We start from the raw sequence: 16,756 nt of genomic DNA, 5'->3' as shown, positions 1-16,756 counted from the left end.
TGAGGTTTTCTAGGAAAATCTCTTCTATCCTATACTTTGACAACGATCACAAAACTCCAACAAACCTTCTGACACCTCCTTATACCTACAAAGCCAAATATTTGCAGTTTCTATATCACAATGTATCAACTGTAACCATCCAACAAATTGGCTGTTTTAATTTCCCTAATTTTAATGCTAAAAGAAAGAACACAAAATCTTAAACTGATTAATGAATTTAAGTTAATAAACAGTTTTTCTAAAATGAATCTTTTTCCAATAGCCAAGTAAACACTTATCTTGAAGTAAGAAAGCTACACTTAAAAGAGCTCTGTGAAAGTATATATGCTTAATTTTAAATCAATAGTTCAAAGAACATGTGCCTAAGAGCAGTTGTAATTTTTTGATGACCAAACTAATTGAAACAGAAGCAGGTATAACTAAAGGCCATTATCTGCATCTCTACTCATAATTATAAGCATGTTCCAAAGTTTTAAAGAAACTCCACAATTTAGTCTGTCTCATGAAAAGTATGGCCTTAACATGAAAAAATCAGATCCAGCCTGAAAAACCTGACCACAGATTAGGAAACAGGGGTATATAAGATCCCTCAACCTGACCACAGATAAATCTCAAAAATGTTGTCAAATTATTGTTTTTCTAAAAGTGTAAAAACTCGACTTTTACTATGAAGATCCATAAATGCTTTGTTATTAAGAGATTCCATCTTTAGGTTTGTTAAATTTTGTCTTCAGATATTCAGAGGAATGTCAATACTAAAAATTAATAAATAGCTGAGATTAAAATTATATTCATACATCTTAAGGGAGAAGCACATAAAGTGAATTAATTTCCCTGTTTGAAAAAAACAATTATCATCTCTTCAAATGAGGGAGAAAAAGAGAATCCGTCAAAACTGCCAGTTCTCTATTTAATATTTAAGTCATTATGCTATTCTTACCTATTTCACCTGTGAAACCCCTTCTCATCTTGTTCTGCTATGTCCACGCCACTCTTCTCTTGTACTTCCTCCGTGAATATAATATTAAATCCTCTCTTTTAAAATTAAAAATATTTAATATTAAAAATCATGGTCTCTTATTTATTTCTAGAGCTCTTAGAATTGCTAAACAGGACCCCATTTTTTTTCATTAGAATGTGACTTGAGCATAAAGGCAATCTACCTCAACCATTATTCAAGTTTTTCAAGTAGCTTAAAAAAAAACTACTGAGGGGCAGTGTTTAACTTTAATCTATCTTTTCACCTCCTGGATTGCCATGTAAGGCATATTAATAGCAACTCTTCATTGGTTCTTATCTCTAGACCAACTATTCCAAGGAAGAACAGAAATGCTACTTTTAATTGCCTCCTAGAAAAACAATTTTGTGCTACACGTAGGAGTTTTTTCCATAGGCAATACACTTGAATTCATCTGCATGCCAGTTCAATGTTCCCTTCATGTTTGCTACTTACTAGACATTTATGTAAATATAACTGAAATTCACAGAAGGGATGCTACAATAATATATTATAAAACTAATAACAATTTGTTATAGGAGATATAGGATATCTGTTTAAATCTGTTAGAAATGCTAACAATATCCATTTTTAATGGAAAAGAAAAAAGTACCTGCAAATTTGGTTTAAAATTCATATTCAAGGCTCCCTCATTTATTTAAGAATATAAACCCTCAAGATTATGGTTTTACTTGTCCTCCTGACTTGTGTAATAAGAATATACTGAAATGACAGTTGTTAAGAAATTAATATTTTTTAGGTTTTAGGGCATTAATAAAAGAATAGGAACTTCTCAGATCTGAGTGTGTGTTTGTGCTTGAATATATATACATACACATGGCAATCCACTCCAGTATTCTTGCCTGGAGAATCCCATGGACAGAGGAGCCTAGTGAGCCACAGTCCGAGGGGTTGCAAAGAGTCGGACACGACTCAGCGACTAACGAACAAACGATACAATATATATGTATTTATATGTGTGTGTGTGTAATTTTTATATGTCGTAGTCTATAATTTTTAAATTCTTGGATTCATTCCCTATATTCACGTGTTGAGAACTTATGTATCTTATAGCCTTGGATCATTTTTAAAACAAAACAATCCAGAAAAGTTCAAAAGTAATATTTTCTTTTACCACAAGAGGGGGCTAGAGAATTCTAATCTCTTCTAAGGTCTATAAAACCCTTTTAACTGCTACTTTATAGACATTCAATTACAACAGGCCATAATACATTAAGGCATTAAAATACACATATATCCCAACATATGCCAAAGCAAGAACTACACTAGCGCGCCCACCAGATGATCACCAACACCAACATCAAATAAACACTTAGGCGTCTTCAAGAGGTTTATATGAGATTTTACACTTTAGTCAGCTCTTTTGGTTAGGTGAACCCTTTGGAATGGAAATATCAAGGAATGTGATAAAATGCCCAAGAAGTGGAGAATATGACAGGAGAAGAGTGAACTAAGGATTAAGAGAACTGAAATTTATGTAGTTTGGAAAAGTGAAGACTCTAGGGATGAATGTTCACAGTCTTTAAATACCTTCTAAAGGTAACAATATAAATGAATTAGGGGAATTATCCAGTCTCGGAAGATGGTATAGAAGAGAGCAATGGCCTGAAACTAAGGAAGGAAAAGTTTAGGTTAGACATGAAGAATAAATTAGTAATAATAGTTGGGCGGGAAATATGTCCTGCAAAGGAAGGATACAGAGCATAATGGCTATATTTGATAATTAATTAAATGAGATATTAGTAAGAATGATGTGAATTCATTAGAAGGGCTAGATTAGATAACTCAAGTGATTTTTTTTTCCCCTAAGCTGTGACAATCTCTAGGCCCAACTACGTACTTGGATATTCATAAATGTCTTTCAATGATGATAATGGTCATTTGTAGAAAGGAGTGCTCATGATCCCAGTTAACCCTATGTTTTTTTGATTAAAACAAAATCTGGAGTATTATTATGAAATAACATAATTACAAAATTAACCATTAAAATGATGCTTATCTCATAGAGAATTCCATTAAAATAAACTATACCATATAAGCTATGGTATAAGCTATAGCTAATAAACTATACCATATAAGCTATACCCTAACAGCTCATAGAAATGGGTCCGCAAATAATTGGCTAAAGGTTTCTATAAGTGAAAATTTTCCATGAAGGAACAACTCCCCTATAAATCCCAGTTTTACAAGCCAGAGAAACCACTTTGTATAATCTTTCCCTCTAGACTAATGTATCTGGGTTTAAGCTACTTAGGGCCTAACATAAAAAAACCTGTCACTCAAAGTCAGAAAGGCAGTGTAGAGCATAAGTGTAATTATAGTTTATGAATTCAACAATCTTCCCATAGTAGACAATAATATTCTAGATTAACATGTTTCAGCATTGTTTTAAACAGCATTACTAACATTTACTTTTTACTCGAAAAGCCAGAGTTCTATGACAAAGCAAAAGAATTTATGGCTAGAAGAACAAAGATCACCAAAGCATGAAGAAATCACTCTACATATACACTTACATATATATACAACAAAAATATATAAAGCATAATATATATTAAGTATAAATATAAATATATGCCTATATAAATTAAGTATATATATCTACATACTTGGCCTGAAAGTTTTATGCTTAAACAAAATTCTTTCACATTTAAGTGAATATTAAACTTTGAGATAAAAATGGTCAATGGCTTTGCAGCTTGAAGAAAAATGGTCTGCCTTTGACTCAGTTTTATATATATATATATACATATATCAGATAACTATATTACATTAGCAACCAAAACACTGTAGATCATTTTGCCACCACTGTAATGACCACACTAACAACTTCAATAATCACATACTAGGACTTTCATACTACCACCACACTCATTGACTCGTTTAGAATTTGGAGAGAAACAAAAAATATTTGAGGCAATATAAAAAAGCTTAATCTCATCAGCCAAATCATTCACTTAAAAATCAACTATTTACATTTAAAAATGGCCACTGTTACTTCAATACTAATTATAGTAGAAGCTCAATAAATGTTGTCCTTTCAAAGAATGGGCTTTTGCTCATATTGCTAGGGTGGAAAAAATTTCTAAAATCACGTTGGCTACAGCAAAGGCCAAATCTTATCCTGACTTTCTTTCAAACTACTCCAACCAACTGTTTTTTGTTTTTTTTTTCTGAAAACTCAGTCCTTCAAAATCAGCACTTGATTATGTACCATATACCTTATTGTGGGGGTGTTCAGTCTTCTCTCTTCAACTAGATTATTTACTTACTAACCAAAGGAATCACACCTTATTTCTTTTTGTATCCTCCACTCATCCTCTAAATTCATAACTGAATAAGAGCATTCAATATAGGAATTCAATAACTAACTCTTCATTGGCAGTCTATTAAAATCTATAACATGGACAAAAAGGCCAAAAAAGATAATGAATTAGTTCTCTGTCAAGTCAATTCAGAAACTAATTGTATGCTATTCACAATTGTAATTGTCCGAATTTATGGAGCCCTTTGAAATTCTTTATAAAATACTGCTTACAAATCATTCTGGGAAGATAACATACATAGGCCAGAGAGACACACATGTCTAAAGAACGTGACTAAAACTTCTGAAAAATAGCTTAATGCCCATGGCCAGGCAAAACTATCTGGGCCCACACTGAAAAGCATGCTGAGATCAGGCAGGTGAGGAGAGTACACAGTATGGGTCAGGGGAGGCTGTGCCCAGGTCTTGGTTTTCTTACTGATTCTGTCTTGTTGACCATAGGACCAGGCACTTGACCTTTTTTAAAATGTAGTTTCCATTTTGGTAAAACAGAGATTAGATTGGGTGATTACCAAGTCTCTTCCATGTCGAAACTGCCATGGTTTTAATGTTAAAATGTGGGTTAAGTTTGCAAGGAGTTTTTCCTAGTGAAAGAAGCATTATGGAAGCTATCCAACAATCAACACATGCGAGAGTGCTTTACTAAAGCACTGGACAGAAGGTTAGAGTTTAAATACGCACCAACAGCCCAAACATGCTTGGCTGAAGAATGAAAAATGAGTAGTTCATAGACAGATAATTGTTATTGTTTTTTTTATTCTTCACAAAACATGTATAATCCTTGGTAATCATTTGTTTAAGTTATATAAATTACTGTCAACTTTGAAGCCCAGTTTGTCATCTTCATCTGTGATTTATACCAGACTATATAAACGACATGATGTCTTAGATCTAATAAGACATTTATCTTCATGAAGGAGGCCACTGCAATCCTGAGTGACAGCTTACTTACCCTTATCACAGTTAACTCAACACTGAGTCCTTAATTTCTCCCAATGATCTGAAATCTGATGGACTCACCTGAAGCCAACAGAGACTTGTTCAGAAATCTACCATGCTCATGAAAGTAGGTGTTTTATAGTAGGAATTTATTCTTTGACTCTCAAAACACAGACATAGAAACCAGTTTTGTGCTCTTCCACAGTGTACACTCTAAATACACAGACATAACTTCTGTTAGGTTTGACAGGAGTCATATGCCTTACTAAAGAAAAATATACCCGCAAGCAATAAAGATAAAAGCAAATAACTGAAGAATAAAAATGAAATGAGATAAATGCTTGTTTGAATGTATGTATGTTTATTTATATAATCATATATGGAGAGGGACTATTTGAGTCACTTCTATTATCATCATATAATAGAATAAGAAGGTACTAACAACCCTAAATATGTTCATATAGTTTAAGTAATTTAAGAAAAATACACACGAAGAACGTAATGTGCTTGACCCCATCAGTGAGAAAGAAGCAAATGGCTTGCTGTTTTTAGGCCATTAACTCTTTCAACCTACTAGGGTACCAATGACTGAACTTGCAATAGCTTTCTAACATTCCAAGTAAAGCAGCCATAAAACACACACATTTTCCTCCAAAGCTGTCAGCAGTATTCAGCCTAAGGTTTACCTGATCAGAGGGGTCACTTACCACTAGTCACTGCACCATTAATTCACACAACCCGTAAGTATGTGCAGTTTATTTATTATGTGAAACAATATAATTTATATAGTAAAATCAGGCCTTACACACAACTCATAGCAATGAGGTCTCAAACTGGCTTGTGAACAAACATTTTTTTATCTTCACTGAATATAAAATCTATCAGGGGTGCTATGAGTAGACTTGCTATGGTTTTTCCAGTAGTCATGTGTGGAATGTGAGAGGTGGACCATAAAGCAGGCTGAGCACTGAAGAACTGATGTTTTCAAATTATGGTACTGGTGAAGACTCTTAAGAGTCCCTTGGAGAGCAAGGAGATCACACTAGTCAATTCTAAAGGAAATCAACCCTGAATATTCATTGGAAGGACTGACGCTGAAGCTAAGGCTCCAATACTTTGGCCACCTGATGCGAAAGACCCTGATGCTGGGGAAAGATGGAGGGCAGGAGGAGAAGTGGGCAAGAGAGGATGAGATGGTTGGATGGCAACACCAATTCAATGGACATGAGTTTGAGCAAACCCGGGGAGATAGTGAAGAACAGGGAAGCCTGGCATTTTGCAGTCCATGGTGTCTCAAAGCGTTGGACACGACTGACTGACTGAACAACAACAAATCCTCCAGTTATCATTACAAAACATTAAAAAATGAAGCCATAGAAACTGATTCTCTTTATTTTAAAAATATTCTGTTTTTTAATATATCTTTCAGAAAAGGCATGGAGTTGAAAATGGCCACTGGTACATTAACAAGTCTACAGTTTCTTTTAAATCAAGTAGCATACAAATTGGTCTATAAGGGCTCTTCACTTAATCATTTTTACTCTTCTCCAATGATGGTTGCAGGTTTTTACTTTTCCAATTCTATTTTTCATTTTGCTGGAGAACAAGAATGCTTTATAACCTTTAATATCCAGATGTAAAAATAAGTTCGAAAAACATTCTTCCTCATTTCTTCCCAGATATATCTAACCAATACCATTTATTACCTTATCCTTAATTAGAAGGTAATAATACATGATACATAATATTAATATATTATTATAGATTTCTGGTTTCTTCACTTAAAATCATTTTATTTAAAAAATTTTTCTTCCAGAAGGAGTCATTGTAACCTTCTATAGAACTCTTTCCCTAACCCATCTTTAAAAAATTTATATATGTGTTGTTTAGTCGCTAAGTCATTTCTGGTTCTTGCAACCCCATGGACTGCAGCCTGCCAGGCTCCTCTGTCAATGAGATTTCCCAGGCAAGAATACTGGAGTGGGTTGCCATTTCCTTCTGCAAAAGATCTTCCCCATTCAGGGACTGAACCAGCATCTCCTGCCTTCGCGGGCAGATTCTTTACCCCTGAGCCACCTGGGAAGTCCCATATATACACGGGGGTTCTTCGTAATTATATATCCATTGTATATTTTGGACAATGACAGCAATCAGATTTTGAGCTTCATAGTTGGCTGGCTTTTGTATAGTTACTGTACTGAATGCTTCATACTAAAAAATTTTTCCTTCAATATAGTAGAAACTATGTCTTCCTAAATCTATAAATCTAAGTTTTATTACTTGTTAGCAAGTTTTCATTCCTGATTATGGGGTTACGCTCTTGTTTGCAGGTACCTCTCCATAGGCTATAGCCTGACATTCTCAGGCTGAGGGCAATTTACAAAGGAAGAGGAGAAGGAATTGCGATTAGGTAGCAACATGCTCTCATTTTTATGCATGGTTTAGCATGTAACCTTGGTTTTCATTTTATGCTGTGCACCTGGTCAGGTTTCTGTATTCTTCTAGATCTCTTTGTAGTTTTCACAAAAGCATGACCCAAACACGACACGCACCATGGTTATCGCTTCTCATCACTGAAGTAACGGCCAAATGGGTCAGACTGTGTCCTTGCACAGTTGTACGTTTAGGATACTGATCTGGCTAGAGCTGGAAAGCAACCAAGCTGAAACATTTCAGGACTGATCTTTCATTTTTCTAATAAAGATAAAAATTCCAAGTGTTTAAAATAATGTTACTATAAATAAAAAATTTTTTTAATCTTTTGTTGCTAATGGATCACTGTAGCTATCTCATCAGCAAATGAAGACACTGTCCATTTGTCAACATATTAATAGTGTGTTTTCCCAATGAGATAGTCAGCTCCATGAGGGCAAGGACCGTGCTTGACTTTTTACTGCCTTATAGCTTTGCACAGCATTGCCTTACAATCTCTAAATAAGTATTTGTTAAAATAATGAATAAATAACATATCAAATGTTACTGTTCTCTATAATGGTGTAGTCTAGTAAAATAGGATATAAAGTTTACTTAAAATTTTAACATCTTTATAAGCGTCTCTTTAATTTCACAAGAAATATACATATCTTTATTTTTCAGGGGAAGGAAACAAACATTTATTGTGCCCATTATCCATCAGGCACTAGGCACTTTGCTAGATTCAATACTTTGTAGAAACATATCTTATCATCCTACAAATAAACAAGTCTGCTCTTACCTCTACTATTAACAGTGACACTTTGGGAATTCTTTCAACTTTAATGTGCTTTGGGATTTTCCAGGTAATAGGTTTACCTCTCTCAACACTAATCACTTTCTTTAATTTCAACTATTTTTAATGAAAACATTTTAAATATACTATTTCCACTTAGAGGTCTTTCTGGCTTACTTATTGTGTTCTCAGTTGTGTTTGGGAAAGCTGGAAATACTAAGTAAGTGACCTATGGATTAATGAGGTACTATTGTTCTAATTCTGTCAAGCATTAGATTGATCAAAAACAAACAAAACAAATTTTTTGTTTTGCACTGTTAATTTTGTATAATTATTAATTAGCTACCAATGTAATTATTAAGCTTTCAATCCAAATGATGTTTTTAGTATAAAAGCTTAGGTATTACTAATTGAGCTAGGATACAAAGCTCAAACAAAATAAACTGCTTTTGTGTGACTGAATCTATAGTTCTGTTTGGTGGTTATCAATTCAACGAAAATAAGAAAATACGAAATCACCAAAATGGCTAAATGAAATAAGAATTAATGACAAATTAAAAGGAGAAGGGAATGCAGGGATTATGAACACTTGGAAAATGCCAAAGTCGGAGGGAAATTTGGAAGAAAAATAAATACTAAGATCACAGACTAATAAAGAAAAATAAAGAATAATTTACCAACTTTACTCCCAATCCCTAAGTGAATAATAAGCTTCCAATTTAATATTCAGTTTAGTAGCATTTCGACATCCCCCCAGTACACACACACTGCAAAGGCACAAGAGAGACTTTGATAAGATAACCATGTGCATCAGTGATGATCAAACCTTCTGTTCAAGTGGCCAAATGCCAGAAGAGGCACAGTGAACTCCCACCCCTGGGATATCTGAGCCTGAGCCAGAAACTGGCAGCCACCATGCCAAAATTTTTATATTCATGTATCTTAAAAATTCATATACATGCCACTATATTATATACCAATGTGTTTCTAATATAATGTTTATAAGGGTTGAATTATTTAACTCTTCCCATTCCCAAATCTTCAAATAAAATAGATGTTCCAGGAAGATCTGCATTATGGTTCTTGTGATTTTCCCTTCCCCTTAGACAACACCAGTATGGTCAGAGGGATGTGAGTATGGGTTAAAATGATATCCTATTATAATATGACAAGCTCAAGAGTCTCAAATAATCCTCAATAAATCAATAATTCAATAATCATTAAACAAAAGCTCTAATTCTCATGAACTTCACTGAAGCTAAAAAATATGAAAGAAGGTTAAACTGGGCCCTGCAATCTTAAAAAGGTCTCTTAGCTTTTCAGCTACAGTTCTTATAGAAAGATCAATAATGATGTCTTCCTGCTCCAATATGGAATTAGTGTTTCCCTAAGTACATTAACTTGAGAACTATTGAATTATCTAGGAGGATAGCACCACAATGAAACAAATAGTTGTTCTTTGCAAACGAGTGATTACCAATACAGAGAACCTTCTGAAGGCTGCTGGATTGAAAATGACCAAAGGCAAAGACCCCAGGACAAAAAGTATAAAAGTATGGTCACCCTAAAGACAGAAAGATGACACTCACCCTCATCCTGATAATCTGGCAAAAAAGGTGCATCTGATGTAAAAGAAGGGCCATGAGTTCCACTGTGATTATCATCGGAGCTGTCCTGTCCAAGATAATTTTCAGGTTGGTCTCCCCCTGAGGGACAAAAAAGAAAGGAAAAAAGGTCATACTTCTGACATCTTAATAAATGTCTTTGTAGATTCCTTCCAAAGGCCAGTGTTAGTTACTCAGTCGTGTCTGACTCTTTGCGACTGACTCTCCATGGTCTGTCCATGAAATTTCCCAGGCAAGAATACTGGAGTGGGTTGCCATTCCCTTCTCCAGGGGATCTTCCCAACCCAGGGACTGAACCTGGGTCTCCTGCATTGCAGGTAGATTCTTTTCCATCTGAGCTACCAGGGAAGCCCAGATTCCTTCGGTATTTACCAAATATATATACCCATTAACGTAAGAGAAACATATAAATAATTTATAGAACCAACCTACCTGGATGGGAAATTTTCCATTCAACTAACTAGAACTGAGAAACTGTTAAAATGAGGAGACCTTTTGCCACCAGAAATTTCCCCATCACACTTAAAATGAAAACATAGTTATAAAAATATCCCATTAATTACAACTTGTACCCTGAATGCCCCTATTTCCAAATGAAATAGAATAAATTACACAAAGAGTTAAACTTCTATACATAATACAGTGTAGCAAGGTCAAGCGGAGAAGTGGGGGAGCCTGGTGGGCTGCCGTCTATGGGGTCGCACAGAGTTGGACATGACTGAAGCGACTTAGCAGCAGCAGCAAGGTCAAGATTCTTTCCTTTGCTAAAAAATAAGACAAGTAAAATTTGGAGAGAATCTGGACTATTCCAATTTAAATCACTACTTGTTTTACAATTTTAAGGAAGTTCTCTTTATAATTCTGGTTTACAGCCTATGCAACCAACCTCTTAGGAATTCTAAAAACCCTAAGAAGGTAATATTTGTTCTGCAAAATTGCTTTGATGAAAGGTAATGTATATACAATTCTGAATAAGGCAATTAAAATAATGCTAATCTCTTTTGGGTGTTTTTGACACACTAGTGGATTATATTTTGTAGAAGTGGCCCGTGCTATTACAACACTTTAAAAGGTTTAGAAAGAAGATGTTAGCTCATTCAGAAACCAGAAGAAAAGGCTCTGCACTGCAAATGGCTTTCTTCAAAATCCCCCAAACAGAGGTACAGTCTGCTGATAAAAAGATACCAACAGCTGCTCAGTTCATTTCACAAACATGAAAAGAGGATTTTCAACTGAATTTAATATTATCTCAAATACTAATTTCCAAAGGAAATCACCAATGCTAATCTCAGCAAACACTGTAGAGTTTTGGCCCTGGATTTCAACTAGGGAGCAGTGAAACCGAACAACCTACATAGAATCTGTACTGCCTCACTTTAAAGGTTTATTTCCTACAATTAAACTAGAAGGATAGGGAGGATATAAAATGATTAAAAGTGGAAAGCTGTAGCCTTCTCTTTTCATAAATTAGATGATCATATCTAGATTCCTCTGCAGACGCTCAATGATAGGTAGACGTCCATAACTGAGGTGAACACCTGCAGATACAGGACTTTAAAAATAAACTGTGAAGTTTGTTGTGGAGAATAAAAGTAAAATTGAAACAAACAAACTCTTCACACAACAGTCACTGGCTAGAGTGGGAAGAAATGCTGTGTTTTACTAGGTTACTTGATCAAGATACAAAGCTTATAGTTCTGCTAAAGTACTACTGAGAAATTTCTATTATAAGCAGAAAAATTCTCAAATACTGAACTGAGGGCTAAAATTCTCAAATTTTACATCACTGCAAATCCACTGAAATGATATTATTAAGGCAATCTAAATGTACAGCCTGGCAGGCAACCTGAAAGTGAGCTGTGAGGTTAAAGGAATTTAAAAATTTTGAGTCAAAGATCCAGTTAAAAAGTAGTCATATGGGTTGCCAAGCAAAATTTAACATTTGTAGGACATAATGGGCATTATTTATCAACTGTCACTCCAGACTCAAAGTTTTCTGCTTGCTCCAGAAATCTGACAAATCTACTCTTACATATTCTAGCAGTGTAGGCTTTTTTTAAAAAGGCAAATCAGGAGGGGCTTTGCTTTGCTTTGTTATTTTAAATGAGCTTTTAAGTTTTGGAATAGTTGTGGATTTATTCTAAGTATTGCAAAGATAGTACAAGGAGTTCCTACATACTGTTCAAGCAGTTTCCCCAATGTCAAGTTTTTACATAACTAGCGTATACTTGTCAAAATCAAGAAATTAGCACTGTACACTGCTATTAACTAAACCACAGACCTTATTCAGATTACACCAGTTTTCCCACTAGTGTCCTTTTCCTGTCACAGGATCCAATTCAGTTATATTTAGAGCTTCCATTTTTAAAGTATTATCCAAAATACCTGCCTGGATTTGGCATGCCTGGAGAATCCCATGGACAGAGAAGCCTGCCTGGCTATAGTTCATGGGGTCGCAAAGAGCTGGACATGACTGAAGTGACTTAGCATGCATGCATGCATTATTAACTTCAGATGGAAAAGTCACTTCCATGTGATTCCTATGGTGTCTAAACAGTTACTCACGGTGAGTTTTTAATAGCTACCTCTGTGCTAAATAAAAGACCATGACTCTGTAAAGTATACAACAACAAAGGTATACAACTCAATGCAGGAAAAATAGAGCCTAGGTCAGTACTAAAAATGACTGCAGTGGGGGAAACATTTAAAAATATGTTTTACATCCAAGTGTAATTAGTTCCTGATGAGGGAAATGTAGCTGTAAGTGTTTTCAGTGTCATATCAAGCGGCCCAGTTCCCCTGGACACACACAGAAAAAAAGCCAGTGACATATAAGTAAACACTCCCATGTAATTAAAATGATTATAATTATTCAAGATGCATGGGTGAAAAATTTTATAGAAGAACTAATAATTACTATGGTCATTTTGGATTTGTTGAAGTTTAGAACATAATTTTTTCTTAAAACATAATCGCAAGTAATCTCTGGACTTATCTACAGCTCTTACAATTGCAGTTACAAGTGGCCACAACCACAGTCCAGTGGGATCAGACATAAATGATCACAAACTATAGTGACAGACATTTCCACTCAGGAGCTCTACAATTAGGGCTTAGAACTCCACCTGCTTTGAGTGGCTTTCTCACAAGCAAGACCCCTAGCCACTAGAGACACTCTTTCCCATTGCAACTCACTCAGAATCAATATATTTCTATCCAGATATATATATTCTAACACACAATATCTCCATTAATCACATCCACTACCTTCAGTCCCTTCCTTTTGTATTTCTAAACAAGATCTGGGGGAACTATATTAAGGGTTCACCTGCTATTAGCTGGTAATTTGCTCCTCTAATCCTAAGTGTCATAAGAATTGGGCACCAGAAACACCCCTTAGTATACTCAGTGGCAGGTTTCCACTGAGTATGGTGCTGAGGGGCCTGTAAGGAGGATGACTTCTCTATTGTTCTTTCCTTCGAGTCAAACTCAATTTCATTCATGCTCCATAGAGTGATAAGTTGGGAATTTCTGAGGGTTGGAGCAGGAAGATAAAGCAGCTTTGTGTCAGGTGTAAGGTAATTATTTGCTAGGGTTTCTGTGCTATTTGTTTTTATTCCCTGTGTTTTCATTAACAGCTAATGAGTTTTCTCCCTTAATTCTGAAACAATAGCTTAGCCACTTGAAGTTGGCTTTTTCTGCCATGAATTCAACCAGCTGTTGCTGCTCCATAAACTTTATGGAGAAGTGAATTAAACTGCTAAAAACTTTCATTTCCTAATTCAATTCCAAATAAAACAGGGGGGAAAATGAGCCATGATGATGCTCCCCTTGTAACTATTTTGACTCACAGCAAATCCATCTGATTCTGAACTTGCAGGTACTATTTGCAGATAAAAACAAACCATAATGGTGATTTTACCAAGAAATGAGAGAAAAATTTAAAAAGACAGAAAAAATAAAAAAGCATAAAACATAAGCATAAAAACATAATAGTAAATACAACATATAAATGTTTGTTTATTCAATATGCAAAGGCTCAATGTGTTTTTTTCATGTTACTATGAAGTCATTATCTTTTACTTTTCTCCTAATTAATTATGAGCTATATTATATAAAAACTTTATGCACATCTGCAACCAACTATATGGCATGGTTGAAAATTTTCTAGGGTTTGCTATTACTTCACCAAGTATCTTTGGATAATATAAGGAAAATGAAATTAATGTAAAGTTGTCTGCATTGTTTTTGCTTTCATTGTTGACACTGAAAGGGAATATACAACTTCTGACTCTATTTGATACTTAAGAACTTGCGAGACACACAGCTCCTTCTTTAAATTAATAAATCTTAAATAAAATGCCATAAATAAAGGGGTCTCTGATCCAATCCAGTTAGTTTTCATGCTTGATAGCGTTAATATTGCCAGATTTTCATGGACCAATTTCCTAGTAATGCAGTTCCCAAAGCTGAACTAAGGTAAGATTAGTAAAACTTCAGTTTATTATTCCTTATCTATAACCATTCACCTAAATATTAAATATAATACCAACTAAAGAAATATATTGAGTACATACGTGTCCATATAGATGTGAAATGTTATTCACATGTAAACATATTCTGGAGAACATTCGTAACACCAAATCTAAAGTTCTGTCACCACTTCCATTATAAATTAGACACCATTTTGCACATACTCATGCGTTAGAAAATGTATGGTGTTTCCCACAGAACATCTTAGAGGCTTCACCTATTTCTAAATATCCATTTCGATTTGCATGGTTAGTTCTTGTGATTAATCCATGTATAGTGAAGGTCTCAAATTCTTCTCTGTTCTATACAGCCTGACTTCCTGCCCATCTTTTTTTTTTCCTTTTGGCCTCCTGCATCTAGCCATAACTCAATGTATAAATATTCTTTTTTCTCCCAAGGCCCTGGAAGTGAGTATAATAGTACTGAATGTCATTAAGTCTACAGAACAAATGATGGCCCAGGTAAAGAAAGTTTTCATTTATCATTCTTTTAAAAAGTTGCTCCAACTAGATCTTGAATGTGCAAGAAATAAATTGAGCCTACGACTAAGTTTTTTAGCTTGGAATACTGTTTATACTAATTGTATAAATCATGCAAAGAATCACAGACTTCTTAAGAACCTTTAGGGATCTCATTTGTAAAGAGAGCATGGTTTAAATGATAAGAAATGGAATCAAATGGGTTGGATGCTTATAGCAGAATCACTCCAACAACCAAAAGGGCAGCATGGTTTAATAATACTTCCAGAATGAACTACATCTGTCAGGGGTGAGTTGGACAGGAAAATGCCCAGGGGAGCCAATGGCAAAGTTTCTTTTTTTCTCCTTCCTTTAAAAAAAAAAAATCCTTCATGATGCAGTTTTTCGTTTTGACCAGTAGGGTGAGCTGCAGTGTGTAGCATCATCCTAGTTCTTCAAAAAAGAAATAAAAGGTAGCCACTGTGTGAACACTCTGCTCTTTCCTTCCTTCCCTTGCCTCACACAGCAAATGCTGAGATTTTTAACCCTTCTTAGGTTTCACATAAAGACATAACTCCTGGACATTAACAAACTGGAAGACTGACAGCAAAATATGGACCAGATAATTGTATATGTGACAATGCACACTTCATAAAGCAAATTACAGCCTGTCAGCAATCATTCCGGCTTTACGCTAACACATTCCACCCACCACTGTTATTATTCAACTGCTACTAAGGTGGGACCTGCTGAGTCTGAATGTTTTCAATAGGAATGAGATTTTGACAGAATTCAAAACATGTAAATCTAGGTATTTGGTAGTATGTAGTAAATATACTATAAAATGAATGCATTTATTATTTGGCAGCCAGGCAATCATAACTGAAATTATTGGTTCATTGTTCTGTTTTCCACTGTATTCTCGGCATTTAAGTCTTACTATGAAGCTATTCAACTGAATTTTCAACATGTTTTGACTTATAGGAGAAAGCAGCTCTAGTAACAATAAAAATATAATAGCTAACTGAACTCTTACTGGTTACAGGCTCTGGGTCAAGACCCTTTAGGTACTATCTCATTTAATCTACAAAATAATCCTGTAACCCAAAGTTACAGATAAAGAAATTGAGATCCAGTGATTAAACAATTTACCCAAAGTCATACAGGTGACTCATAAGTGACTCTGACTCCGCCTTGTCTGATTATAAGATCTTGTTCTAATTCACTGAGCTGTACAGTCTCCAAATATGCATGCTTTGTAAATTACAATTATTACTCAAAGGCAAAGCATACTGAATGACTTGAATTTATAGCATGTGCCATTAATCAGTATATTTTTTTTACTTCAGTAAGGTAAATCTATAAAATCAAAAGTATAATTTATTATAAGTAGTGGGAATACTAGTAGTCATATGCATGAAACTAACAAAGTCAAATGCGGTCAATTATTTGGTCAAGAAGGAGGTGGTCCAATTTATAGGTTCAAAGGTACCTATTATAGTATTGTTGCAGTGATTTTTTTTAGAAATACCACTTTTTAGCATGAAGCTCATGCTTACAAAAAAATACAACATTTTGGGTTTAGTCAGATCAATTATGTTGAATTTTTTTCTAGTGACGTCTGTGTGATTTTGTTTGATCCTGGATATT

At 34.7% G+C, this 16,756-nt stretch overlaps 1 protein-coding gene across 1 annotated transcript in view; it reads right to left on the bottom strand.

The window, feature by feature from the left end:
- SKAP1 (src kinase associated phosphoprotein 1) overlaps window positions 1-16,756 on the bottom strand; it is a 306,266-nt gene that overhangs the window by 197,289 nt on the left and 92,221 nt on the right. The window contains exon 4 of the mRNA XM_027974662.2: window positions 10,080-10,196. Coding sequence (XP_027830463.1) covers window positions 10,080-10,196 — 117 coding nt within the window. The remainder of the gene's footprint in view (window positions 1-10,079; window positions 10,197-16,756) is intronic.

The sequence above is a fragment of the Ovis aries genome, chromosome 11 (assembly GCF_016772045.2).
Source record: "Ovis aries strain OAR_USU_Benz2616 breed Rambouillet chromosome 11, ARS-UI_Ramb_v3.0, whole genome shotgun sequence".
Taxonomy (NCBI): domain Eukaryota; kingdom Metazoa; phylum Chordata; class Mammalia; order Artiodactyla; family Bovidae; genus Ovis; species Ovis aries.
The sequence above is the reverse complement of the archived record's forward strand: the minus strand, read 5'-3'. Positions and strand labels throughout refer to the sequence as shown.